A 27,421-nucleotide genomic window follows, 5' to 3' on the forward strand; every position below is an offset into this window, starting at 1 on the left:
TTTAGTTTATTCAATATTATATGTGAACACAGCTTCTAAAGCTCATAAACATATTTTTACCACGAGAAAGGTTTTACTCACCTGTCTGTTGTATTTTCTCTTGAATATGTTGTACCCAGCCATGAGCCACCTGTGCATCTGGAGCTGTGAACGTCGCCGTTTGCAGAGACCAGCGCTTACAGGACTTATTACGCAGAACGTAATACACTGCAATGAGACAAATCGACAGTTCCCTTTCAGAAAATTTTCGAATTATACAAAAAGATGGTGCTTATACAGGATGTGGAAATATGGTTATCTTTTAGAAGACATTTTACATGATTAAAAAAAAAAAAAGCTTAGGCTCACTTTAAACAATTCGAAAGGTTGAGTAGGGATATTAGAATAAGCATGCTCATCCATCCATTGTAACAAGAAGATTCTGCATTGTTCTGATTCCTGGGTCATGCAGCCAAGTATTAGGCTGTGCGCTCTGCACACTGGGCACAAATGTTAACAGATTCTTCCCTCATATTGACTCAAGACTCTACTACATCAGATCTTACGACTAATGTGGCATTAGATTGTTGGATTGATTTACTAAAGCTGGAGAGTGTAAAATCTGGTGCATCTCTGCATAGAAACCAATCAGCTTTCAGGTTTTATGTCAAAGCAACAAGCAGAAGTTAGAAGCTGATTGTCTACCATGCAGAGCTGCACCAGATTTTGCACTTTCCAGTTTTGGTAAATCAACCCCAGTGAGATCTAGAACCAAAGCAGCACTGAATAATGGCCAACAGAAAGGGTTTAACCACTTCACGCCCAAGGACGTCATATGACATCCTGGACTTTGAGTGGGGATATCTGAATGATGCCTGCAGTTACAGGCATCATTCAGATATCATCTTTTTCAGCCAGCGATTCCCTGCTCCGTAAGGACAATCATAGCGGCAGTTCAGCCGCTTGATCGCTCTTACTGGCGGCGGGAAGTCCCACTCCCCCTGCTGCCCTCCGATGCTTCTACCGGTTCGCCTGTGTGATCCGCGAGCCAGAGAAGGAATCCGTCGGCAAAAGAAATTTGCCATAGACATTTACGGTGACCAGATGGTCCCCAGCAGTCTCTAGATATTTGAAGGTGCGGGCGCAACGTTATGGTGTCACGCCCGGCCTGGCAGTTGTAAATACTGCCGTATGCTCGGCAGAAAAGGCTAGATAGTTTTTTGTTTTTTTTTATCTCAGCCTTTCCTGCCTAGAGGACTTATTGACCCCAGATCTCTCCATAAAGATGACCTGTCATGCCCTATGACAGTTCTAGGGGACTTATTGACCCCAGATCTCTCCATAAAGAGGACCTGTCATGCCCTATTCCTATTACAAGGGATGTTTACATTCCTTGTAATAGGAAAAAAAAGTGATACAAAAAAAATGTAAAGGGAAAGTGTAAGTGTGAGTGTAAGAGAGAGAGAGAGTCTCCATGTGAGGAGACATCCAGGAGAACGGCTGCTCATCTGTTTGTAAGGACAGTTACTTCAAGACCAAGGACTGGTCAGTCTAAGGACACAGTAAAGCTGGCCATACACCTATACATTATCTGCAGATTTTCTATGGTTAGATGGAAAAAGTACAACAGATTTCTCCATGTTCGCTAAACTGTGTGGATGGAGGAATCTCCCACTTTTTCCATCTAACCATAGAAAATCTGCAGATAATCTATAGGTGTATGGCCAGCTTTAGGCTTGGTAGAGCAGAAGTTGATTGTTGTTTGATTGCTAGAAGAGCTGGTGGTTTGAGGACCAGTACCTGTAACAGCAGTTACTGTCTGATGTGGACTCACTACATAAAAACGCATCTACCACTGAGCTGAACAATTCCTCATGCCACTATATGTAGATATATGTTTGGGGGTTCTGAATAATTTTTTAGCAAAAAAATGATGATTTTTACATGTAGGAGAGCAGCACCAGAATAGGCCCAGTATGGAAGTGGTTACGCAAATTCTAATGAATCCACCCTCAGCATTAACTCCAACAGTGGGTTGCACGCCACACAACACAAACTCACCCAATGCTTGGATGTCTTTTGATGACCAATGAACAGAGCCACAATGAGTAATAAAGCCAAAAGTATAGGATGAATTAAACCATTAGAGAGGGTGAGTAAGGGTATTGGAATAAGCGTATCCATCTGCTGTAACAAAAAGATTCTGCAATGTTCTGATTCCTGGGTCATGTGACCAACTATTAGGCTGTGCGCTCTGCACTCTGAACACAAATGTTAACGGTGTCTTTGCTCATATTGAAGACACTACTGTATTAGCTCTTACAGCCAAGGTGGCATTAGGTGGTGTGATCTAGAACCAAAGCAGCACTGGATAGTGGTAGACAGGTTTGGCAAGTTCTAATAAACCCACCCTCAGCAATACCTCCAAAAGTGGGCTGTACTGCACCCAACACCAAGGCACCAAAGCCTACGCTTAGGTGTCTTTTGATGGTCAAAGTGGGTAAAGAAGCCAAAAGCCTAAAGATAAAAGATCAGGATATACATAAGAATCAAGATTTACACTTCTAAAAGGTGTATGACACCTGCAGAAATATTGAGCAATATCCATAGAATAAAGAGTTTTTCTTATAATGCAATCTTTTGATGCTGACTACCTATCGTCAATCTGTCATATCAGCTGTTTGCATACCATTATTAAATATAGATCAAAAAATTCAGAAGTCAGTTGCTGATTTCTTTATTTCCTGCTGCACACAAGAACTGACATAAAGAATTGTATGTTGATTACTTTAAGTTTCCAAATTCTATTGCAGTTCCATGGAAAATCTATTAACAATGTTACTAACCATTTTTTAACAATCTCATCAAACAACACTTTAAATATTGATTGATTTTATAAATATCTGCCAACATAGAGCTAGTAAAGGTTCCACAGTGATAAGTCATTTCTATTTGCAAAGGCGTTAAGGTAGCAATGCACGCAAGACCACATCCGCATGTAGACTTTGACCTGCTTGAGCTAAAAATAGCAGCATTATTGCCTGTCAAGTCAAAGGAAAGATTGCAAAGGTCGGTATTTATAGCAATATAGGTATAATATAGGTAACCGTGCTCTAGTGTATTCTACAGACTATGTAACAGTCATAGACAATATGCAATCTCACAATTAAATTGCAAGTTCTGGTAAGCCTGCCTGGGCAGTGGTCATCCCAATTGTGTGATAAAGATGAAGTTTAATTGGGCTGTAATCTTATAGCAACTTTTTTTTATCCCGGGGGGGGGGGGTGCCATGGCACTAGATGGAAAGTGTGTGTGTGTCGGGGGGGGGGGGGGGGTGACTGTAGATGGATGCTGCTATGGGTATTATGGCTAAACAGAAAAGATTACTATGGGAATACGTTCAGCACCCCACAGTTATCTGATAGGGCAGTGGTCATGTGTCATCTTCTGGAGAGCAACACAAAAGAGAATAAAGGAGACTAAATGTGCCTATAGCAGTGGATTCTGGTGGCCATTTTTGGTTAGCCCATGCTCTATATGAATATGTTGCTCTTACAAGCATTTAGCCATCAAAACAGGTCATCAGGCCACTGTGATTGGAGAGGTGGGGGTGACTGTACGTTGATGCCACTCTAGGTAGCATGACCAAGCAGAAAGGATCACATTTTCATAGTCTAAATGTGTCTGTGGTAATGGATTCTGGTGGTCATTTTTGGTTAACCCATGCTCTATATGTATATGTTACTCTTGCAAACATTTAGCCATCAAAATAGATCATCTGGCCATTTGGATTGGAGAAGAGGGGGTGACTGTAGGTGGATGTCACTCCAGGTAGCATGGCCAAGCAGAAAGGATCACAATGGTCACATGCCTGATGAAGGGGTCCTGTGTGGCTCCAAAACATTGCTTTCTGCTGTAACGATGTGATCATTGATTAAAGAAGGAGTAGGCAACCTGGGGCCCTCCGGCTGTTGTGGAACTACATTTCACATGAGGCATTGCAAGGCTGGCAGTTACAATTACTCCCACAGGCATGATGGGACCTGTAGTTCTGCAACAGCTGGAGGGCCCCAGGCTGCCTACCCCTGGATTAAAGTTTTGGACACATTTTTGGAGAACCTGGTGTGCTGGTGACATTACTTTCTTTGACTACACACGGTTCCAGCCGGTGGTCGTAGATACAGCCATCTCTACAGGAATGTGTGTGTTGGGAATATTGCATTAGGATCACAATGGGATCATTTTTATAATCTAAATGTGTCTGTAGCATTGGATTCTGGTGGCAATTTTTGGTTAGCTTGGGTTCTATTTGAACATGGAGTTCTCACAAGCATTGGGCCATAAACAATGTGCTATCTGTCATTGCTAAATGCTAGGTTATTGTTTGTATAGGTAACCTGGATCACTTTTTAAAAGGACTGCCATTTTAAAACATTTTTACAGTCCACAGTGTCTGTACAAGACTGGAAGAATAAATTTCTGAAGTCACAATATACGGCAACAGTCTATATTTTTTATACATTTTGCTTTTAACATTAAAATAAGCTCCGGTCAAGTGACTGCCTAAACAGTGATTCTCAAAGTGAGGGGCCCCAAGGTACCGAAGGGGGGTGCGTCTATAGTTTATACAGGTATGTATGGGTAAGGTAGGAGGAAATGAAAAGTTGCAGTGACTCCAATAGTGGGGGTGGAAAACGTTTGAGATCCACTGTCTTAAAGAAACCTAGAATTAATGTAATACGGAGGCTGCCATTGCTAACATCTACTTCTAAAAATACTGGTTACCTGGTTATCATGCCAATACTGGTTACCTGGTTATTAGCTTTAGTACTTATTGAATCACTGACTTTTAAATCAGAACCTGATCATGACATGTCCCAGTTTGGTGATTAAAAGTATATTTAAAGGCAATTTTTTTTTGGGGGGGGGGGGGATAAAATGGAGAGGGATTAGAACACCTGTCAGGTTTTATTGCTGTCTGTGCCCCCCATTAGGGAAAGTCACCCTCTCTTTTTGCACTGTTTACCATTATCATCAAAAGTGAAAGCGAAAGAAAATCCCAAATTTTGGGTTGTCAGCAAAACAGAAGAGAGGGGAAATCTTCCAATGGGGACACCAATTCTGGTGACAACTGTGGATTCCCTCACTTTGGAGGGATTTCCTGTTTTTGCAATGGGACAGGAAGTGAAAGAAAATCATCCAAAAGGACACAGAAGGTAAGAAAACAAAAAAACTGACATAGGTTTTAACCCACTTTTAATCTGTCCAAACTGAAAATAGCTACTGTTTTTTTTTCCTCTTCTGTGTAACAGATCTAGTCTAAAGCAGAACTCCCGGCAATTCTATATATTTATTTTTTTGCACTGGACAGAGCATAACACCTGTCAGTTTTTTGGCTGTTTCTGAAGTAGTAGCCAATCAACTGCAAGTTTTTTAGTTATAAAGCTAAAATTGTCATGTGATCAGTAGTCATACAGGACCCATATGTTTATTTTGCTCTCATTTTTATCAGCGGATTGTGCATTCTGATACCAGGAAGTGAAGCAGCCATCTTGCCTCCTATCACTGGGATGTACAGAGGCTATTACGACAGCTTGACCTAATTAACTCTTACTATTAACATTTCAATGCTCAGCATTGCATCCACCCTGGGAGAGAAAATTATCACGTGAATAGAGTCTCGTCAATGCAGGCATTTAGTAAAATTCCAAGATAATGCAGATCCACACCCCTGTAGAGCTAAGTTAAATCTCAGCTGTGTTGAGCCTGTGAGAAAATAATAGCGTTGACGTCACTGGAACTGCTGACAGAGAATGTGGCCAATCACGGCCACAAGAAAACAAAGGTCACATTTACCTGCAGGCTGAGGAGAAAGCAAAGTAAATGACCCGCTTCAAGTTGCTTATGGCTGGGAGCTGCACCATTGTCAGTGTGACGTGTCATTGTGAGGTATAATCTGCTGTGGTTTCAGACTCTCACATTACATTTGAGGCTGGAGTGCCCATACCGGATAATTTATCCTCAATGTATACACAGGGGAGCGTTGCTAAGCTGGTTGCTAGGACGTTGGCAGCTGGGCCACACAGCATCGTTGGTTGTTATTGTGCAGGTGCCTGCCTTCACTATAACAACCAGTGACATTTTATGCCAATGATGCACAGTGCTGGGCCAGCATCCTAGCAACCAAAGGGGGGTTGTTGGATGTTAAAAACAAGGTGGCTTTCAGGGGGGGAGAGAGAGGTGTAGTGTTGTCAACCTTGGGGTGGGGGCAGCAAAAATGGCTGCCTCAGGCAAACTCCTGGTCATAAATACGTTTTGTAAATCTGTCTCATGGTAGTGTGAGAAATGGCGGACATTGTGGCAGATTCATGTACGTGCCAGTATGGCATCTATGGATTGGTCACAACTCTGACAGAACTGGTGTGGGAGTTTTACAGGCAGATAATCTATTTGGAGAAAATAGGAGGGCAATGGACACGAATCAAATATCAGTTCCACAAGAACCCTAGGTTCACACGTCTGCGTTTCGTGCGGGCCGCATTTGCACAGGCACGGCAGCCTATTCAAATGAGTGGGCTGCTGTGCCTCCATTTCCGCAAAAAAAGTGCATGCACTTTTTCAAAGACACAGTCGCAGGGAAATCACATGGTCTTTTTGACTGTGCGATTTCCCTGCGGTTGTCGCCCCTGCAAATGCGCTGCATGTTTAGAATGAATGCCAGCCCCGCGTGTCTCCTAAGAGCAGAGTGATTTGGCTGTGGGTGGTTGCAGGTGTGGGAACAGATGAGATTCCTGCACCCACAACCAGAACACACAGTGTGGGCTAGTGTGAACCTAGCCGAACACAGAGACAAATTTTGTTGCAAAATTGTCTCAAAAATGTTACACAATAATACTATCAGCAAATGACTCCAACATGGAAGAGTCTTAATAACCTCCATTTTCCTTATCACCATTATGCCTGGATTTATGAATTCACCTGGTGTGAACTGGCCCTTGTGACTGTATAATCTCCTGATTTTTCAGCGACCACTGTGCGATAGGGGGCACCTCTGCTGTTTGCATACCACTGATGGACTGTTTTTTAAATTAATTTTTTGTTATTTACAAGTTAAATTTTCTAGTTTATGCCGAGGCAGAGACTCAGACACGCATATTTGTAAAGCTCATCCTGAATGGCAATTAGTTTACTAAAGTATTCTTTTTCATAAACAATTGCTTTGTGTTTTGCTATGTGCTTTATCATGCTTTGTTACACATCAGTGCTGCTGATCTCCTGTAGCCTCTTTGCAGCCACTTTTTGTCTACACGAACACCAGTGATGGTTGCATGGAATTACACAGGGCAGTGGACCATGGCTGCCTAATATATATTAAAATGGTCACTTGTATCCATCAGAAGCACATAGGACAATGCATGGGCACTTTATCATATTAAAGTATTTAGTAAATATAAAATAAAAATGTGTATGTATATGAGTTAAGTGCAGCAAATATGAACCCCCAGGAGATTTCCACTTCAGGGAAGGGAGATAAAAAAAAAGATGAAGACTTTCTAAGAATTTGCTGACTTCGCTTACTTATCTCAGTTCACTCAGAAAAACTAGTAAAACATGCTGGCAAAAATGGCACAGTCACTGCTGTAAGTCACTTGTCACATTAAGCTGTCCCTTTAGGCCATACATACATGGTGACATTGTTGAGAAGTATACCATGCCCTCAAGGAACCCAAACTCATTGAACATTTTGTCCTCTTTCGTCATCTGGCTTTTGAGGATGATAGGAAGAGTAGTGACAGAGGTCTACAATGCCCGCAAGGAAACCAAACTCATTGAACATTTTGCCCTCATTCTTCTGACTTTTGAAGGTCCTGACTTTGAAGGTCCATTATCTATAATGTTTTGGGCCCTACTTGCTAAGATGCCTCATGTTAAAGTGAACCTTTCATTAAAAATGGAAAGTCCACTTTACTTATAGTGAAAAAAACACCATTTACTTCATCCCTGGCTTCCGACCTTTCCAGTAGGCGTAGGTGACGTCATGGTGCCTCTGAGGAAAGCTGGGAGCTCGAAATCCCACAAGAATTTACCCAAGCCCATTGCAGGAGTGCATTTTTGTGGGATCTTGAGTCCCTCGTTTTCCCAGGCAACAGGTGACATCATCCACAGTTGCAGTAGCTCTGAGCTCAGCAATGCTGTGATGGAGAAGATAGTGAACCAGACAGGCAGGGCTTTGAAAACCCATTCCTGTGATGGTGGGAGTGAGCAGTAATGGCTGGAAGTGTCTTAGAAAATGTCCTAGCAACAAGGCAGGACAGGGTGATGCCATGTTTTGGAGTTTTTGGCTAGGTTTTGGGAGGTACATAAGTGGCCTACTACACCTATATCCATCTTTAGTCAAAGTTGCAGTTTGTTTTTATCTACAGGCATAGCAGTTTATTGATACAGGGGAACTAACCCTTTATAGCAGAACTAACCTCATTGTTTTAACTGTTTGCCAAAACATTTATATCCAATTCAAGGCATGCCATGAATAACTGTCACAGTTGCTTATGCCCTCATCCGAACTGTCAAGCCATCAAATGGCTGATATCATAACTGATCACATATGCAGCACTATGGCAGTTGCAGATTAAACAAAGGCTAAGTTGGCAGCATCCTTAGATATAAAGGATAGGAGGGTTTAGTTCTTAAAGCGGGGGTCCACCTATCTATCCTTTTTTTTTTTTAGTTCATTCACAAACTTTTCTTCTCAGCATTATATACTCACATATTGTGTGTAATATGTCCGCCTGTGTCAGATTTCGTCGGAAAGAATAACTTATATTATTCACTGCAGGCGGTTTCCATCTTCATTGTGGGCATTTGAAGCCCACAAGCATTTATTTCCTGGATGTGGTGAATGCTGTGCTCCCAGCATTCACCGCTCATTCCCGCACATGCTCAGTGGCATCCTGGGAAGCCTGAGACTAGCTCCCAGGAGTCTGGGAGAGGCTAGAAACACGCCTACTCCCACGGGAGGAGAACCAGGAAGTGCAAAGAAGAATAGAAAAATAAAAGGTAATTAAGGCGATTTAAATTTTTTTAAACGGCATGTCAGCATCTAGGCAAGGAAGAGAATACATACAGATATTGTTCAAAATTTGGGTGGAACCCCGCTTTAAATTTTGAATGTCCCCCAAAGTCCCTAGGCAGCTCACTGCTCTGCATTTGCATTGTAGTTAATGTCCAGTTTTATGTGTGTTGTATTATTATTATTATACAGGATTGTTTTAGTGGCAACAGTTTGAGCAGTGCTTTACAACATGTTGGCAGCCCATTCAAAATAAATGGGCTGCCAACCAAAACACAACACATGTCAACACGCAAAACACCACACGTGTGTCTCCATGATGCATTGGTGTAAAGAATACTCAAGGTGACAATGTTACTCATGTGGATATAAATGCTGGGTATATGCCTGATACTCATTAGAGCTGAAGAAGCTATTTGGTTGAGTGAAGAGACATCTTCAACATTACAGAACAAGTCTATATGATTAAAGCCGGCCATACATGCCAGTTCAGCAGGAACTGGGCGAATTTCAATCCATCTATGGGCAGGCTGGTTGTACTGAAGTCAATCCATTGATCAACTTCAGTACGACCAGGGTGTCAGGTTTATTTCGCCTGGTCGCTGCCATCGGCTATAGCCATATTCCGATGGTGAGGAAGGCTCCCTGCAACCTGCAACCCCCGCCAACAAAATACAATAGAGCTGCAGAAGGGATTCCCCCATCAACACTGATTGTGTTGATGAGGGAATCGAGCAACCTGTGGTTGAAGGCAAGAAAATTGCATAATGTATGGCCTGCCTTACTACTACTACTAATAGCTACTTCCTCAGAATCTTCTGTATACAACACTTGATAGCATGCCACCTCTGTAAATGATACAAAGACCATTCATTTAGCTCTTATTCTTAACTAATTTACACCCTATGATTAAAATCTGTAGCCTAATAGACAGTTGCTTCATCATCACACGCATGTGACATAACTTATTTTTACAGGACATTGGTTCAATGCGCAGAGTGACTATGTCCACTGTAAGTTTTGTAACAGTTTATTATAGGACTGGAACACCTGAAGGTGATATTCTACCTCTGTAAGGCTTGCTGTACACGGTTCGAATCTCGGCCGGTTCCTGCTGAACCAGCCGAGATTCGAACCGTGTATGGCCAGGCTTAATGCATCAAATTGATCAACCAGCCGCCGAATTCTCTTGCAATTATCGCTAGCAGCTATTGTAGCTATTAGTGATAATCGCAAAAGAATCTGGCAGGCTGGTTGTGAATAATCCCTGTCTTCTCTGAGCGGTGAATGCTTCCCCCACCCGATGACCATTTTTTCAATACAAAGACAGATATACAGCAAGGTAGGAGCAACCTAAAGAGATGCTCAAAATGATATACAATATAATGCACAAACAAAAACAAACAAAAAAAAAAACGAAATTAAGCGAAATATAAGAAAAGAAAATATAGCACTTTACGGACTCAATTAAGTTCGGGTTAAACACTTAAAATAGAGTACATTTGTACATGAGAGCAGACTCAATCGCTAGACCCACCGCCACCAGAAGCAGCCATATGTGTTTTAATTACTATCCTCCATGTTATTGGACGGGCCATCATATAGTGAGTTATTAATGTCCACATGAATTAACTTTAACAATGTATGTGTTTTTTGTTCAGAAAAGTCCATTTACTCCAAAATCAAATATTAAAGAGAAACTACAGTCTTTAAAAAAAGAAAAAAGTTTCTTAGTTTCTGTCAGTAAATTTTGTAAATAAGTAATGTTTTCTCCTGCACTGATGAGGCGGCACTTATGGGCACTGATTAGGTGGCACGGATGAGGAGGCACTAATATTCTGCATTGATAGATGGCACCAGGGCTTTTTTCAGCGAGAAAGCGGGGGAACGCAGTTCCGGCACCTTCAGCACTGAATTTATTTAATGGCAAGGGGTGCTGAGGTGAGCTGGAGGGTCTACTGATGCTGGCTGCTGGAAGATCTATTGTTGCTGGAGGGGATCTGTTTTTGTGTGGTGGCCTATTGTTGCTGGGGAGGTCTATTGTTGCTGGTGGGGGATCTATTGTTGCTGGGGGGGTTATGTTGCTGGGGGGTCAACTGCTGCTGGACGGGATTTACTGTTAAAGGAGGGGTCTATTTTTTCTGGCTGCTGGAGAGTCTGTTGATGCTGGCCGCTGGGAGATCTGGTCTTGCTGCCGGGGGTCTATTGTTGCTGGGGTGATATTTTGTTGCAGGGGTCCTATGTTGCTGGGGGGTCTATTGTTGCTGGGGGGGTATATTTCTGCTGGCTTCAGGAGATCTATTGTACTGCTTTTCTTGTTATCATTACCAATTTCCATACAAATGACTTTAGCATAGCATGACTTGGCTCTGTATTCTCTGAATGAGACGGTGCTAGGAGGTGGGTAAGGGGTGGAACCAAGAGATGTTGCTCAGAGGTGGGTAGGGGGCAGAGACAAGAAGTGACTCAGTAGGTGGGAGTTCAAGCACCTATTCTCTGAGAAAAAAAGCCCTGGGTGGCACTGATGGGCCCTGATAGCCGGCACTGGTGGGCACTGATAGGCGGCATGGATAAGCGGCACTGATGGGCGGCACTAATGGGCATTAATGGGTGATATCGATGGGCTTTACTGATGAGCATCACTGATAGGTGGCACTGAAAGCCAGTACTGACTAGCATCACTAATGGGCACTGATTTCTGGCTGTGGTGGGCACTGATAATTGGCACTGGTGGGCACTGATTGCTGGCACTGGTTAGCAAGGGTTGCTGGCACTGGTGGCACTCTAATGCGATCAAATACCACCAAAAGAAAGCTCTATTTGTGGGAAAAAAAGACACAAATTTCGTTTGGGTGCAGCGTCGAACGACTGCACAATTGTCAGTTAAAACGACGCAGTGCCAAATTGTAAAAAGTGCTCTGGTCAGAAAGGGGGTAAAATCTTCCGGGGCTGAAATGGTTATCATATAAAAATGTTTTTACAATTGTACAAGAGTTTCAATTCTCTCTGTGTATATTAGAAATATTTACATTCTAATGGTCATTTTGCTAAGATAGTGTTATTCTCTGTCATGCCCTTTTCTTGTCTCTGGCACTCTCTATTGTGCCTGGGTTTAGCTCTGTCCTTTATTTATGACCATTTTTTTTCTGTGCTTTCAGTTTAGACATTTACCCGGTATTTTTTTTTTTTAAGCTGAAACTTTGACCTTTGTACTTGCTTAATATAACATATAACATATATATATATATATATATATATATATATATATATATATATATATATATATATGTTATACATGAGAGCACTGATCATCAGTGCCCTGATTACATCTCTCACTGTCCCCTGCAAGGAAATGCCGCTGATCAGCTCTCCTCGCCACACACTCAGTGTGAGGCGAGGAGAGCCGATTACCAGCACTTCCTTGTTTACATGTGACCAGCTGTGATTGGACACAGCCGATCACATGATTAAAGAGCCGCTTTAGCGGCTCTTTACAGAGATCAGGGTTGCGCCGTGTCCTAGCAACAGGGCGCGACCACAATCGCCGCTCGCCCCCGCAGGCACGCAGGAGCGGCCGTTCGGGTGCACCGTCATATTATGTCTACCCAGAATGAAAGCTGCACCGTCCTGCCGTCATTTGATGGTGGACGGGCAGCAAGTGGTTAAATAATGTGCTGCCCATTACATATATAAACTCAGTAGTGTTGTCTTAATAATATAACATTGTACAAACTGACATATGAAGCCAGAGGTTGCCCCTGTAAATTCCATAAAACCTGGGACTTTTGGGTGAATTCAGATCGCACTATACCACCTAGTACTTAAGGGAATAAAAAAGGGAAAGAGGGGAAACCTGTTTCTAAAACCCCCTTCCCTCATGGGACTGCGGCAGCGGTGTTCCCAGTGTCCCTTTAACTAAAAATGCTGGATGTTCTATCGCCTATCACCCAGGCAGTTTTAAAAAACGAGCGGGAAGGTGTGCTATTGGTCACTTTCCCCTGGCACTTAGCATCCAGGCAGTTTTGAAAAAGAGCGGGAAGGGGTTTTATTGGTCCTTTCCCTGGATAGGTCAGTTGTCCTAGTATCCAGGCAGTTTAGGAAAAAAAGCAGGAAGAATTTGAAATAAAAAGGGGTTTCCAGCCCCTGAGGTTCAATGGCCCCAGTAAGCACAAGCTGTGGTGTTCCCTCCCTACCCTTCATGGCTAATTATTATGTGGCAGTGTCACCTTTTTGTTACGGGGGACAGTTTGGGAACCTAGGTTTTCATGACTAGGTCTCTTAAAAGTGTTTATTATATGATTATCTTCTGAAAAAAAAAATGTTTAATGTTATGGGTATTTTACCCTCATCATTTTTTTTTTTTTTTTTAATATTCCAGCTTGAGCTGATGATAGGTGTATAAAAAAGTTCAGATATTTATTTATTGTAAAGCCAATAATAATAAAGGCCGCGGCCAACTTTATCCAACAAAAATATGTGTGGTGTGTTTTACTTTATTGTTTAAAAACCTGATGTCTGCTGTCCCATGCTTACAACCAAGGAACTATTGCTGAATCCTTTTTTTGCTTTTACTCGATTTCTGTATTTGTATACACTGTTATATTGCTAATCTGCATTCTATCTCTGTAGACTAATCTATTTTGCATAAATGTTCCTTTAGTCCCTGATCCAAGTGTAATGAATAGACATTCTGTACATTTTATATTGAGATACTTGAGCATTGTTTGCTCTGCCTTCTTTATACTATTTCTTTTGTTCTTGTAAATTTTATGTACAATAAAGTTACCTTTAAAAAAAAAAAAAGAAATGAACGGAATGTACTGTGTTTTATATATAACACCTCAGTCCAGAATATGCACTACACTAAGTGACAGACCAGATCGTGACTAATACACAACAAAATGTCCTCCATAATAAATGTTAGGTCTGGGCAGGTGTGCACATCCTGTAATATAAATGGACGTGGCACGTGTGCTATAGATGACAGCTACAGTATGTTAGTCAGGCTAGAATAGAACTGATTTACCAATGATCCAGAGCCTACTACTAATAAATCTACCACATATGAAGGAATAAAGTGAATGACTGACTAGACAATATAAAAACTTTTTGTTCTTACCAAGTACACATATACAATACATAGTGATGCAAAATACTATTCAATGTTACATAGTAGGTGAGGTTGAAAAAAGACACAAATCCATCAAGTCCAACCTATGTGTGTGATTTTATGTCAGTATTACATTGTATATCCCTGTATGTTGTGGTCGTTCAGGTGCTTATCTAATAGTTTTTTTGAAACTATCGATGCTCCCCGCTGAGACCACAGCCTGTGGAAGGGAATTCCACATCTTTGCCGCTCTTTTGTTTTGGAAACAGTGAGGAAGAGTTACAACTCATGGTGGGGTTTTACTGGTATGCAGTACTCCTTTAGGGCCCATTCACATCTATCTGCTCTCTTGTGATACATTAACCGCTTGCTGACCGCTGCACACAGATGTACGTCGGCAGAATGGCACAGGCTGGCAAATGGGCGTACCTGTACGTCCCTTTAAATTTGCCATCTATCAGGCGCGCATGCCGCCGCGGGAGCGAGCCCGCGGGTCCCGGGAACTCTATGTTCGCCGGCGTCTCGCGATTGCGGTGTGGAGAGGCAGAACGGGGAGATGTAAACAAGGCATTTTCCCGTTCTGCCTAGTGACATGAGAGAGATCATTGCTTCCTGTCATCCGGAGCAGTGCTCGCTGTCATGTCAGTGGTAGCCCATCCCCCCCTACAGTTAGAATCACTCCCTAGGACACACTTAACCCCTTGATCGCCCCTTAGTGTTTAACCCCTTCCATGCCAGTGTCATTTACACAGTAATTAGTGCATTTTTTTAGCACTGATCGCTGTATAAATGAAAATGGTCCCAAAATAGTGTCAAAAGTGTCTAATGTGTCCGCCATAATGTCTCAGTCACGATAAAAATCGCAGATCGCTGCCAATAGTAATAATAAAAAAAAATTAATAATAAACGCCATAAATCCCCTATTTTGTAGACGCTTTAACTTTTGCGCAAAACAATTAATATAAGCTTACTGAGATTTTTATTTTTTATATATTTTTGGGGGATAATTATTATAGCAAAAAGTAAAAATATTGCTTTTTTTTCAAAATTGTTGCTTTTTTTTGTTTATATCGCAAAAAAAAAAAAAACCGCAGAGGTGATCAAATACCACCAAAAGAAAGCTCTATTTGTGGGAAAAAAGGATGTCAATTTTGTTTGGGTACAACGCCACACGACCTCGCAATCGTCAGCTAAAGCGACGCAGTGCCGAAACACAAAAAAATGCTCTGGTCAGGAAGGGGGTAATGCACACAGGTAGACATGCAGTGTATAAAGGCAGCTAGCTCATTTGGTGGGCTACCACCGCACCACAATGGATCCAAAAACAGGTATGCACCATTTCTTTCGACACAACGCATGGTAATGGTACTAGGAGTACATTGTATTACAGTGACCAAAAAGTATAGCCAGAAAAATATTTCACTTTACTTCTCTTTTACGCAATGGAGCTGATTTACTACTGTCTGAGTGCTCAATCATATACATGGGAATTTAACCTCTTGCCAACCACTTAGCGCAGGGGTCTCAAACTGGCGTTCCTCCCAGCTATTGTGAAACTACAAGTCCCATCATGCTTCTGCCTGTGGGAGTCATGCTTGTAACTGTCAGCCTAGTAATGCCTCATGGGACTTGTAGTTTTGCAACAGATGGAGGGCTGCCAATTTGAGACCTCTGATTAATGCATATGTGCAGCCACAGGGAGGGTTGGCCTTAAAACCCCCACAGTCAGCACATATTTATCAGTAGGGGGGCAAGGTTTATGTAATGAGAGTGCAGTCACTGTGCTCTTCCAGCATGGTGATCAAGCTGTCAAGACAGCTCCCAGTCTCTGCTTATAATCAGGTGGACATGCTCATATGACCATTGTAAAAGCCAATTATAGACATCACATGTTCAGGAAGTCCATCCTACCTTCCTTTGCTTAGACCAGGTGTTTCGTCAGATTAGGTGACCCGTCAGATTTTGTAACAGAAGTGACTTTCCGTCGCAGCCATCTTGGTACACCCAGCCCGCACTCATCCACAGTAAGGATACAGTGAGAAGGCAGCAAGCAAGCATCTTGTTACACCCACAGGAGTCTTGCTTTTTATATTTATATACGGTAAATGTATTTATATACAGTAAACTCAGCTTATATAGTGAAATTAAGTGTTTTGAAATCCGTCAGACTGTTTTGATATTGAATTGTAAAAGCAGAGGTGTTCTGTCAGATTAGCAAACCTGTGAGATCAGCAGGCTTGCCTCTGCTTTTAAAATTCAACATCTAAACAGTCGGATGGATTTTTAAATACTGTATTTCACTATATAAGCTCGGTTTACTGTTAAAAATAAGTGTGAAATGCATGACTCCGGTGAGTGTAACAAGATGACCGCTTCGCCGCCTTCTCACTGCATCCTTACTGTGGACGAGTGTGGGGTGTAGCAAGATGGCGGCGATGGAACGTCACTTGCATTACAAAATCTGACGGGTCGCCTAATCTGATGAAATACCGGTTAAAGAGTTGCAGAGATGGGGCAGAAAGAGGTTAAAAGAAATACAGGAATTTGCCGTACTTATGACTGAACATAGCTCCACTGTATTCACTTTGCTAAGTAAACATTCTGTACTCCTTTAGTAAATCAATCCTGATGTGTAGTCAGGTAGATGAGTCATGTAACTCAGATTGATATGTTGCTTCAATGCACAGCAATTAAAGTATTTCATCACTGAGAAAAATCAAGCCACCATCAACCCTTCCCTCTTCAATGTTGAGAAAAAAGGCCCACTGACACTTGTTCAATTTTTACCAGATGCGTTTTTCCACTGAAATCAATGAAAATGCGCATGTGCATGAATTGTAACGCATGCATAAATAAGCCTATAAACCTCCTGTGTAATTCTCCTCCGCTCCGCGTGCTGGTCTTGTAAGCAGTGTGTCCCACTCCATGTTACAATGCCCACTGATGTGCAGTTTGGTGGGTTGCCATTTATTTCTACAAAAATGCATATGATAAAAATGGATTGTGTAAGGGGTCTTAGGCTTGGTCCAAATGTATGCAAGTGCACATTTTAGCAGTTCCCACGCATAGGGCAATCCATTCAGTTCTAGTTCTGGTGGGCCTGGTGACTACCAGGAATCTCCCCCACTTTGGAGGGATTTCCTCTCGCTTCCTGTTTCTGCTATGGGACAGGAAGTGAAGAGAAATCTCCTCAATGGGATGCAGATGGCAAAAAAAAGACCAACTGGGTTTATAACCCTCCTGTACTCTATGCAAACTGAAAAAAATAAGTTTTGCCTTCATTTCTACATATTTACATCTGAATGTGAGTTTTATTATTACCTGAATGCCCCTTATTTTTTGCCTTGGTTTTCCTGGTTTCTAGTGCAGATTTTTAGCACCAGAAATTTGTTACATAGTAGGTGAGGCTGAAAAAAGACACAAGTCCATCCTATGTGTGTGATTATGTGTCAGTATTACATTGTATATCCCTGTATGTTGTGGTCATTCAGGTGCTTATCTAATAGTTTTTTGAAACTATCAATGCCCCCCGCTGAGACCACCGCCTGTGGAAGGGAATTCCAAATCCTTGCCGCTCTTACAGTAAAGAACCCTCTATGTAGTTTAAGGTTAAACCTCTTTTCTTCTAATTTTATTGAGTGGCCACGTGTCTTGTTAAAATGCGAAAAAGTTTTATTCCTATTGTGGGGTCACCAGTATGGTATTTGTATATTGAAATATCCCCTCTCAAGTGTCTCTTCTCCAGAGAGAATAAGTTCAGTGCTTGCAACCTTTCCTCATAACTAAGATCCTCCAGACCCTTTATTAGCTTTGTTGCCCTTCTTTGTACTCGCTCCATTTCCAGTACATCCTTCCTGAGGACTGGTGCCCAGAACTGGACAGCATACTCTAGGTGTGGCTGGACCAGAGTCTAGTAGAGCAGGAGAATTATCATTTTATCTCTGGAGTTGATCCCCCCCGTGTATAGATTGCATTCATATTTTTGCCACCCAAATTCATTATTTTACATTTTTCTACATTGAACCTCATTTCCCATTAATTTGTTCAGATCTTTTTGCAAGGTTTCCACATCCTGCGGAGAGGTTATTGCCCTGCTTAGCTTAGTATCGTCCGCAAATACAGAGATTGAACTGTTTACCCCATCCTCCAGGTCGTTTATGAACAAATTAAATAGGATTGGTCCCAGCACAGAACCCTGGGGGACCCCACTACCCACCCCTGACCATTCCGAGTACTCCCCATTTATCACCACCCTCTGAACTCGCCCTTGTAGCCAGTTTTCAATCCATGTACTCACCCTATGGTCCATGCCAATGGACCTTATTTTGTACAGTAAACATTTATGGGGAACTGTGTCAAATGCTTTTGCAAAATCCAGATACACCACGTCTACGGGCCTTCCTTTATCCAGCTGGCAGCTAACCTCTTCATAGAAGGTTAGTAGATTGGTTTGGCAAGAACGATTCTTCATAAATCTATACTGATTACTGCTAATGATACCATTCTCATTACTAAAATCTTGTATATAGTCCCTTATCATCCCCTCCAAGATTTTACATACTATTGATGTTAGGCTAACTGGTCTGTAATTCCCAAGGATGTATTTAGGGCCCTTTTTAAATATAGGTGCTACATTGGCTCTTCTCCAATCAGCTGGTACCATTCCAGTCAGTAGACTGTCAGTAAAAATTAGGAACAATGGACTGGCAACTACTTGACTGAGTTCTCTAAGTACCCTCAGGTGCAAGCCATCTGGTCCCGGTGATTTATTAATGTTAAGTTTCTCAAGTCAAGTCTCAAGTCTTTTAATTCTGTCCTCTGTTAACCATGGAGGTGCTTCCTGTGTTGTGTCATGAGGATAAACACTGCAGTTTTGGTTACTGAAGCCCCCCGATTCCCTCATGAAGACTGAGAAAAATAATAAATTCAATACCTTCGCCATCTCCCCATCCTTTGTAACCAGATGTCCTTCCTCATTCTTTATGGGGCCAATATGGGCAATTTGTGATGTACTTACTGTAAGGCCACATTGCAACATTGGGTGCTATGTCCAAATACAAACTGCCCGATTAGCTGAGGCCAGTTTGTGTGCAGCCAAAATGCTGAAGAAACGGCGACCCCCATTGTCTGCATCTAGGGTCAGTCAAAGGCTCTATTCAGAAGAGTGCTCACATGAGAACAGCATCAGTGCCGGACATTGATTTGAGTTCACATCTGACAGCTGTGCAGTCACAGTATGTGCAGGCAGTGTTTACATCCACCAGCTATAATCAAGCAATTCTTACCAGCCTATGTGGGGATAATTACAAATCACTGTTCACAACGCAGTGGTACTAAATAAAAGTTGATGTGATTTTTAGGTGTTATTCATACATGTAGCCATGGGGCAGTAAAACCAGCCGGCTGAGCCACAGTTTTACCACCCCTGACTGCCCACTTGAACACACGCCTGTACAAATGCCATGCGATATATCACCTTCTAAGCGCCTGTCAAATGCCGTCTGAAAAGTGATCTTCCGCAAATCGCTCATCAGAGGCTGGTGTGAACAGGCCCTTAATAAATTCATAGAAGATCTTCATAGTTATGAAAGCATTAGAGTTGCACAAGGCTAATGAATGCAGATTCATTCGGGTGGACAAACAGGTCCTCATATTTATGATGAGGCAGACATAATTGTCCACAATAAAATGGCAAACGCCAATCGGAATGCGGCGTCAGCTTTTAAAGCTTTTGGGAAGTGTTCCCCTACTTAATAGAGTGACTCATCGCCTTCACCTTCTAAATTTAATTACACACAGGATGCAAAGTGACATCAACTGTACTTCCTCCATTCCAGTGTCAGTTTTACCTGTGAACAGGTTGCTAGGAGCATTGATTGTCTTTGTCTGTTGTTTACTGTCACCTTGCTGAACAGAGACGATTTCATTCACAGGAACAGAGACCAACTGACCTGAAAAGAGAAAAGAATTTGAGAGTTTTTATGTAATATACCCACCGGGCACAAATATGAGCATATTGAGTAAACTGGTGATTGATTACTGAGAACAGGAAGCTGCTGAGATAAAAATGTTTATTCAAATAATCAATGCTGGCAACTAATCAGACAGGAAATTAAAGTGTATGCATAGAAAGGGAAGGGTTAAGGCCCCGACAGTCAGCTTTTAATTCATGGCTGTGCTGCTGCTAAGGAGAATAAACCTTGACCATTCTCAAGCAGACAGAAAGTGATGGGGAAATTCTAAATTGTACATAGTTACATAGTTGGTAAGGTTGAATTAACCCTTTCATGACTAAGCCTATTTTTGAAATTTGGTGTTTACAAGTTAAAATCCGTATTTTTTGCTAGAAAATGACTTAGAACCCCCAAACATTATATATATTTTTTTAGCAGAGAATCTAGAAAATAAAATGGCGATTGTTGCAATATTTTTTATCACACGGTATTTGTGCAGCGGTGTTTTAAACGCAAATTTTTGGAAAAGTGACACTTTCATGAATTTTAAAAAATCCAAACAGTAAAGATACCCCAATTTTTTTGTATAATGTGAAAGATGATGTTACGCCGAGTAAATAGATACCAAACATGTCACCCTTTATAATTGCACGCACTCGTGGAATGGCGACGAACTACGGTACCTTTGAATTTCCATAGGCGACGATTTAAAAAATTTTTACGGTTACCAGGTTTGAGCTACAGAGGAGGTCTAGGGCTAGAATTATTGCTCTCGCTCTGACGATCGCGGAGATACCTCACATGTGTGGTTTGAACACCGTTTACATATGCGGGCGCGACTTCCGTATGCGTTTTCTTCGCTGCGCGAGCTCGCGGGGACAGGGGCACTTTAAAAATTTTTTTTTTTTTTTTATTTAATTTATTTATTTTTGTACTTTATAAATTGTGTTTAAAATTTTTTTTTTTTTTTTTTTTACTTTTATTGCTGTCACAAGCAATGTAAACATCCCTTGTGACAGTAATATGTGGTGACAGGTACTCTTTATGGAGGGATGGGGGGTCTAAAAGACCCCCCATCCCTCCTTTACACTTCAAAGTATTCAGATCGCCGAAAACGGCGATTCTGAATACTGTGTACTTTTTTTAATTCGGCGCCATTGGCAGCCGAGTAAACGGGAAGTGACGTCATGACGTCGCTTCCGCATTTACAACAAGAAGGCTGGAACGAAGCCGCTTGCAGCTTCGTTCCAGCCCGCCCCCAGCCGCCGAAGGCAGCCGAACGGACACTGGGCTTCCCGATCGCACGGGAGGCCCGGTAACAGCAGCGGGAGGCGGCGGGAGGGGGGGGATGTCCCCTCCCGCTCCTCCGGTATAACAGCCGAGCGGCTTTTAGCCGCATCGGTTGTTATACACGGGTAGCCGATCGCCCGCTGTAAACAACGGTACCGGGATGATGCCTGCAGCTGCGGGCATCATCCCGGTATAACCCCGGAAAGCCGAGTACGCATATGTGCGTTCGGTCGGCGGGAAGGGACATTTGCCCATCCAATTCAACCTGAGAAAGTGTGTAGGCTTGTGACTACTGTTTCCCCTTATCCCTGTACACTATGTTCACTAAGAAACACATCTAAACTTTTTTTTTTACCTTATCTACACTCTCTGCTGACACCAACTGTGGAAGGGAGTTCCACGTCCTTACCGCTCTAACAGTAAAGAACCACTTATGAAGTTTAGGACTGAACTGCTTCAACCTCATTGTGTGGCCATGTGTCTTCTTTACTAACCTAAGATTAAAAAGTTTACTCCCAATGATAGAGTGACCATTTAAAGATTTGTTTATTGCAGTCTCTTCTCCAGGGAGAACAGGTAGAATAAGTATAATGTTTGTAGTCATTCCTCATAGCTCAGGTCCTCCAGACCCCTTGTTAGCTTGGTTGCCCATCTCTCGACTCTCTCCAGTTTAAGCACATCCTTCCTCAGGATTGGTGCCCAGAACTGGATGGTATACCCATGATGTGGACTTCACCAGAACAACTGATGAAAGTAAATCTTGCAAAAATGAAACCGAACCTTTTAAGGTCCTACAAATAATAAATAAAAAGTAGAGGAGTCATTGGTTCTACATTGTAAATGTTCAAAGAAAGTGACACACTTGACTGGGACTCAACTAAACCACTCTAAGCTGTGTGTGTGTGTGTATTATAATATAAGTGTTCTACTGCAGGTTGATGGGTCAGTTCCTGTGTTGTTTCTTTACGCTAAAAAGAGGTGTTGCCATAGGAAATAATGAGCCCTAACAAAAGACTACCCAGAATTTGCACCTTATTTCCAGCCACAATAAAGTCTATCAGGAAATTGTACCTGGAAGTAGATGTGTGGTTTCCATAGATTCAAAACAACCCTATTTGACATCTGAGTGCTAAGAGACCTGAGACACAAGATAGCTGATTTTAAAAAAATGTGTGATTTTGGGATTATCACTGTTTCATCTTTGAAAAGGGGTGTGAATTTTTACTATGTGCTAAAAAACAAATACTTTTGTTTAGCTAGTTTCTAACTTTAGGTATGGTCTTTTTGCACTTCCTTCTTTCTTTTTTTTTTTTTTTTTTTTGTGATTTGAACACAATATATGTGCAGGTTTCCTGTACCTGGAGGCAATGTTCTGCTATTATCTGGCACCATAGCATGTGTACTTTATAAATATGTGACAGTCAAATAGAATGTATTTATGGTCATAACTCTGTCAGATGGAGATATTGGTGACAAGCCCTGACTCCGCCTTCAGTAAAAGAGGAATTGAGATTTGGGTACCACCATGCAAGCTTGGCTGGGTTCCAACTGGTCACATACAGTACTAAATTCCCTACAGAATGCCACATAAATACATAAACTCAAGGCAGCCGTTGATGATATCAATGGAGAGGGGGCTCATTCTCAAATGTCATTCAAAAGTACTTGAAAATTTTAGAATTATAACATTGGATTTTGGAATGAAATTTCTCAAATGAAAACCAGATACACTGCTAGAAATGAGTTCATTCGAGAAAAATTTCCCTTGCTGCTTCTAGGAAATGATTCATCATGAAAATGAAAGTTGAATTGACCCCACTAACAATCAGAAAATCGAACATTCTTAAACACAAAAAAAATGTGAATGCATTTCTACTGGTGGATAACCAGCTTTAGGATTTGACTACTTAATGACTTGACAAATGTCATTCAAAAATACTTCAAAATTGTATTTACTTTTCTATTTCTTAACAAATGGACTTTCCCAAACAAAAACAACATTTGTTCCATCAACAAAAAATGTCCATCCTGCTCAACAACGAATGTCAGGTGAATGATTGTATGGCCAGTTTAAAGTGTCCTAAAGGGGCTTTCCATGTGTGTCCTTGATTAATGTCAAAGTGAATGGAGTCTTCCAGTTTGATCAATCGTTGAATGGCTTAAGCCCCAGTACACACTGACAGTTTTTTTTTCTTTGTTTGTTTAACCAAGCAGGCTAAATTAAAAATGAGGAGCTTGCTGTACTAACTATGCCATTTTAGTACAGCAATTTTCCTTCTTAGCTATTGTGTTCTGACAGGGGGGCTGCTTATGTTAGGCAGGCTGCTGTACACACGGGCTGAATGTCGGCCAGTTTCTGTTGAACCGGCTGATATTTGGCCCATGTGTACCAGGCTTTAGATATGACAATGGACAGCTTGATCCCAGACACAATTGTACAGCCAAATATGACATCCAAGGTGTAGCCGTTCTGCCCTTCTCTCTGGGTCCCCATTGAGAGATTTTCCCCACGTCCCATCTCAGTAACCACAGAGAATGTTCTCCCCAGCTGCCACAAAAACAATAAAATACCTTATAGACACTTTGGGGTTAATTTACTAAAGCTAGAGAGTGCAAAATCTGGTGCAGCTCTGCATGGTAGCCAAACACCTTCTAACTTCAGCTTGTTCGATTCCAGGGGTCTTCAAACTACGGCCCTCCAGTTGTTCAGGAACTACAATTCCCATCATGCCTAGTCATGTCTGTGAATGTCAGAGTTTTACAATGCCTCATGGGATGTGTAGTTCAGCAACAGCTGGAGGGCCAGAGTTTGAGGATCCCTGAATTAAAGTGGATGTAAACCCAATGTCATCTTTTCTAAACTACTGCCATAGGGGTTATCTATAAGGCTATACACGCCTCCTGCATGTATCTTTACCTGTCAAATGTCTCCCCTCTGTCTGTTATGAGACCCGAAAAATTGCAGATTCTGTGGGCGGGTCTGTTGTCTGGAGCTCGGTGGGTGGAGTCATGATGTCAGTAGACTCCCCGCCCACCTCTACACTCCCCTTGTCAATATGCATTTTCTCCTGTGTATTTCTTACACTGAACTTCTGCTATGATCTCTAACATCCAGTGAAAAGACAGGAAAGTAACCACATGACTTCAGCATCCCAAATCATGCTGAGGTGTGGAACAGTCAATCCTTGCAGAGCTGCTGAAGAAAGGAGTGGGGGAGGGAATTAAACAATCATGCCTGTGTCTTAGGCTGTCACTCACAGCAAGGGGGAGGATTTGACAAAGTTTTTCTCAGTTTGTCAAGATTTATCTCACTGAACAATAAAAGAGGATTGCTAAGAGATGAATTAACTCTGTGTGACAAGACTGGGCTCAAATGATAGGAAATCTTATACTCTATAGTATGATCTAAAAAAAAAATAATAATAATTTTTTGGGTTTACATCCACTTTAATCACTTCAGATCCGGGCCATTGCCAAATGACGGCAACAGCGCAGATCTACATTGCCAGGACTACGTCTATTGACATTGTCCCGTGCACGAGTGGCCTGCGCGCCCCCTGCAGGGCGCGCACGGCGCGCTCGGTGATCAGCGAGTCTATGAGACTCGCCTGATCACAGATCAGAGTAAGGGGTCGGTCCCGACCTCTTACCACATGATCAGCTGTCAGCCAATGACAGCTGATCATGTGATGTAAACAGAGCCGGTAATCGGCTATTTTTCCTCCTCGCGCTGACAGCATGAGGAGGAAAAGAAAAACCCGATCACCGGCGGCCGTGATCGGGACATCAGTCCCGATCACGGCGATCTTCTGTGACACAGCAATAGGCAGCAGTGCCGCCTACCAGTGCCCACCAGCGTCACCCATCAGTGCCCACAGTGCCATCAATCAGTGCCATCCATCAGTGTCCACAGTGCCACCCATCAGAGCCCACAGTGCCACCCATCAGTGCCCACAGTGCCACCCATCAGTGCCACCCATCAGCGCCCACATCAGTGCAACAACAGTGCCACCTATCAGTGCCCATCAGTGTCACCTACCAGTGCCCATAAGTGCCCATCAGTGCCGCCCATCACTGCCCATCAGTGCCCCCCATCAGTGCCGCCCATCAGTGCCCCCCATCAGTGGTACCTATCAGTGCCCATCAGTGCCACCTATCCGTGCCACCCATCCGTGCCACCCATCTGTGCCACCCATCAGTGGCCATCAGTGCCGCCTTATCTGTGCCCATCAGTACCGCCTTATCTGTCCCCATCAGTGCTGCCTTAACTGTGCCTATCAGTGCCGCCTTAACTGTGCCTATCAGTGCCGCCTTAACTGTGCCTATCAGTGCCGCCTTATCTGTGCCTATCCGTGCCCATCAGTGCAGCCTATCAGTGCCCACCAGTGCCGCCTCATCAGCGCATATCAATAAAGGAGAAAAATTACCTGTTTGCAAAATTTTATAACAAACTATTAAACATGATTTTTTTTTTTCAAAAATTTCCATCTTTTTTTGTTTGTTTAGCAAAAAATAAAAACCCCAGCTGTGATTAAATACCACCAAAAGAAAGCTCTATTTGTGGGAAAAAAATGATAAAAATTTCATTTGGGTACAGCCCCGTAGATTCGCAAGGCCTTTATACACATACTGAGTTGTGAATGTGTATTTCCTGTGGATAACATTGTCCTCCAGAGTTGGGAGCTAGATCATCTACAGATGTGTATTACTCTCACAATGCATTCCTTTCTACACAGTGTTTACACATGTGGGTGTCTCTTCAAAATCTCTATTTGTTCTTGACACCATAAATTCCACTGTTCTATTCACTAATTTAATCCACAAACCTAGATTAATGGTCAACCAGAGCTGACACAAAGGAAGATCAACATCCTGCACTCAGCACTATTTACAAGGACAAAGGTAGAAAACACAATTAATGCAAACCTATATTTACTATTTTAGGAACAAGTCAGTACGAATTTGCATCAGAGAAAGTGGACAATGCCTGTAAAAATAAACGTAATGCATGCGACGAAATGTGCTTTATCATGTGTTCATTATTACTGGGTCCCAACGCAGGAGAAATAATTCTATTTTTTTTGTACTGCAATCCGTATCTGTTGTGGTGTGCTGTAGTTCTGGTACACTGCGTATACGCCTTGGGTGTCCATGTTCCAGCTGCAGCGGCGCTTTTAACCCTTTTTCAGCCGCTAGCGGGGGTTAAAACCGCCCCGCTAGCGGGTGAATATCGCCGCTAAAACAACGGTAAAGCGGCGCTAAAAAATAGCGCCGTTTTACCGCCGGCGCTCGCACCGCCCCAGTGTGAAAGGGGCCTTAATGTTAGTACCCAGTTATGTTATTTACATTTAGGAAAGAATCCAGGCCTTTTTTAAAACAATCTACTAAGCTGGCCAGAACCAACTCTGGAGGGATTCTATTCCACATTTTCGCAGCTCTTATGCCCTGTACACACGATAGGATTTTACGACAGCAAAATCCTGGATTTTTTTCTGACAGATGTTGGCTCAAACTTGTCTTGCATACACACGGTCACACAAATGTTGTCGGAAATTCCGAACGCCAAGACGCGGTGACGTACAACACATATGACGAGCCGAGAAAAATTAAGTTCAATAGCCAGTGTGGCTCTTCTGCTGGATTCTGAGCATACGTGGAATTTTGTCTACACGCGATCAGAATTTCCGACAACGGATTTTGTTGTCGGAAAATTTGAGATCCAGATCTCAAATTTTGTTTGTCGGAAATTCCAACAGAAAATGTCCGATGGACCCTACACACAGTTGTAATTTCCGACAACAAGCTCCCATCGAACATTTGTTGTCCTAAAATCCTATCGTGTGTATAGGGCATTACTGTGAAGAAACCTTTCCGTATTTGGAGATGAAATTTTTCCTCTAGACGTAAAGAGTCCCCCTTGTCCTCTATGATGACCTTAAAGTGAATAACTCAACACCAAGTTCACTATATGGACCACTTATGTATTTGTACATGTTGATCATATCCTCCCTTAACCTC

At 42.3% G+C, this 27,421-nt stretch overlaps 1 protein-coding gene across 2 annotated transcripts in view; it reads right to left on the bottom strand.

The window, feature by feature from the left end:
• The window catches only part of LOC141108616 (ceramide kinase-like), a 68,897-nt gene that overhangs the window by 35,765 nt on the left and 5,711 nt on the right, over nucleotides 1–27,421 (bottom strand). For both annotated transcript variants that reach the window (XM_073600388.1, XM_073600387.1), the window contains exons 2-3: nucleotides 20,009–20,110; nucleotides 82–207 (exon numbers count right to left, since the gene is read on the bottom strand). In XM_073600388.1, coding sequence (XP_073456489.1) covers nucleotides 82–207; nucleotides 20,009–20,110 — 228 coding nt within the window. The remainder of the gene's footprint in view (nucleotides 1–81; nucleotides 208–20,008; nucleotides 20,111–27,421) is intronic.

Source organism: Aquarana catesbeiana, linkage group LG09 (assembly GCF_042186555.1).
Source record: "Aquarana catesbeiana isolate 2022-GZ linkage group LG09, ASM4218655v1, whole genome shotgun sequence".
NCBI lineage: Eukaryota > Metazoa > Chordata > Amphibia > Anura > Ranidae > Aquarana > Aquarana catesbeiana.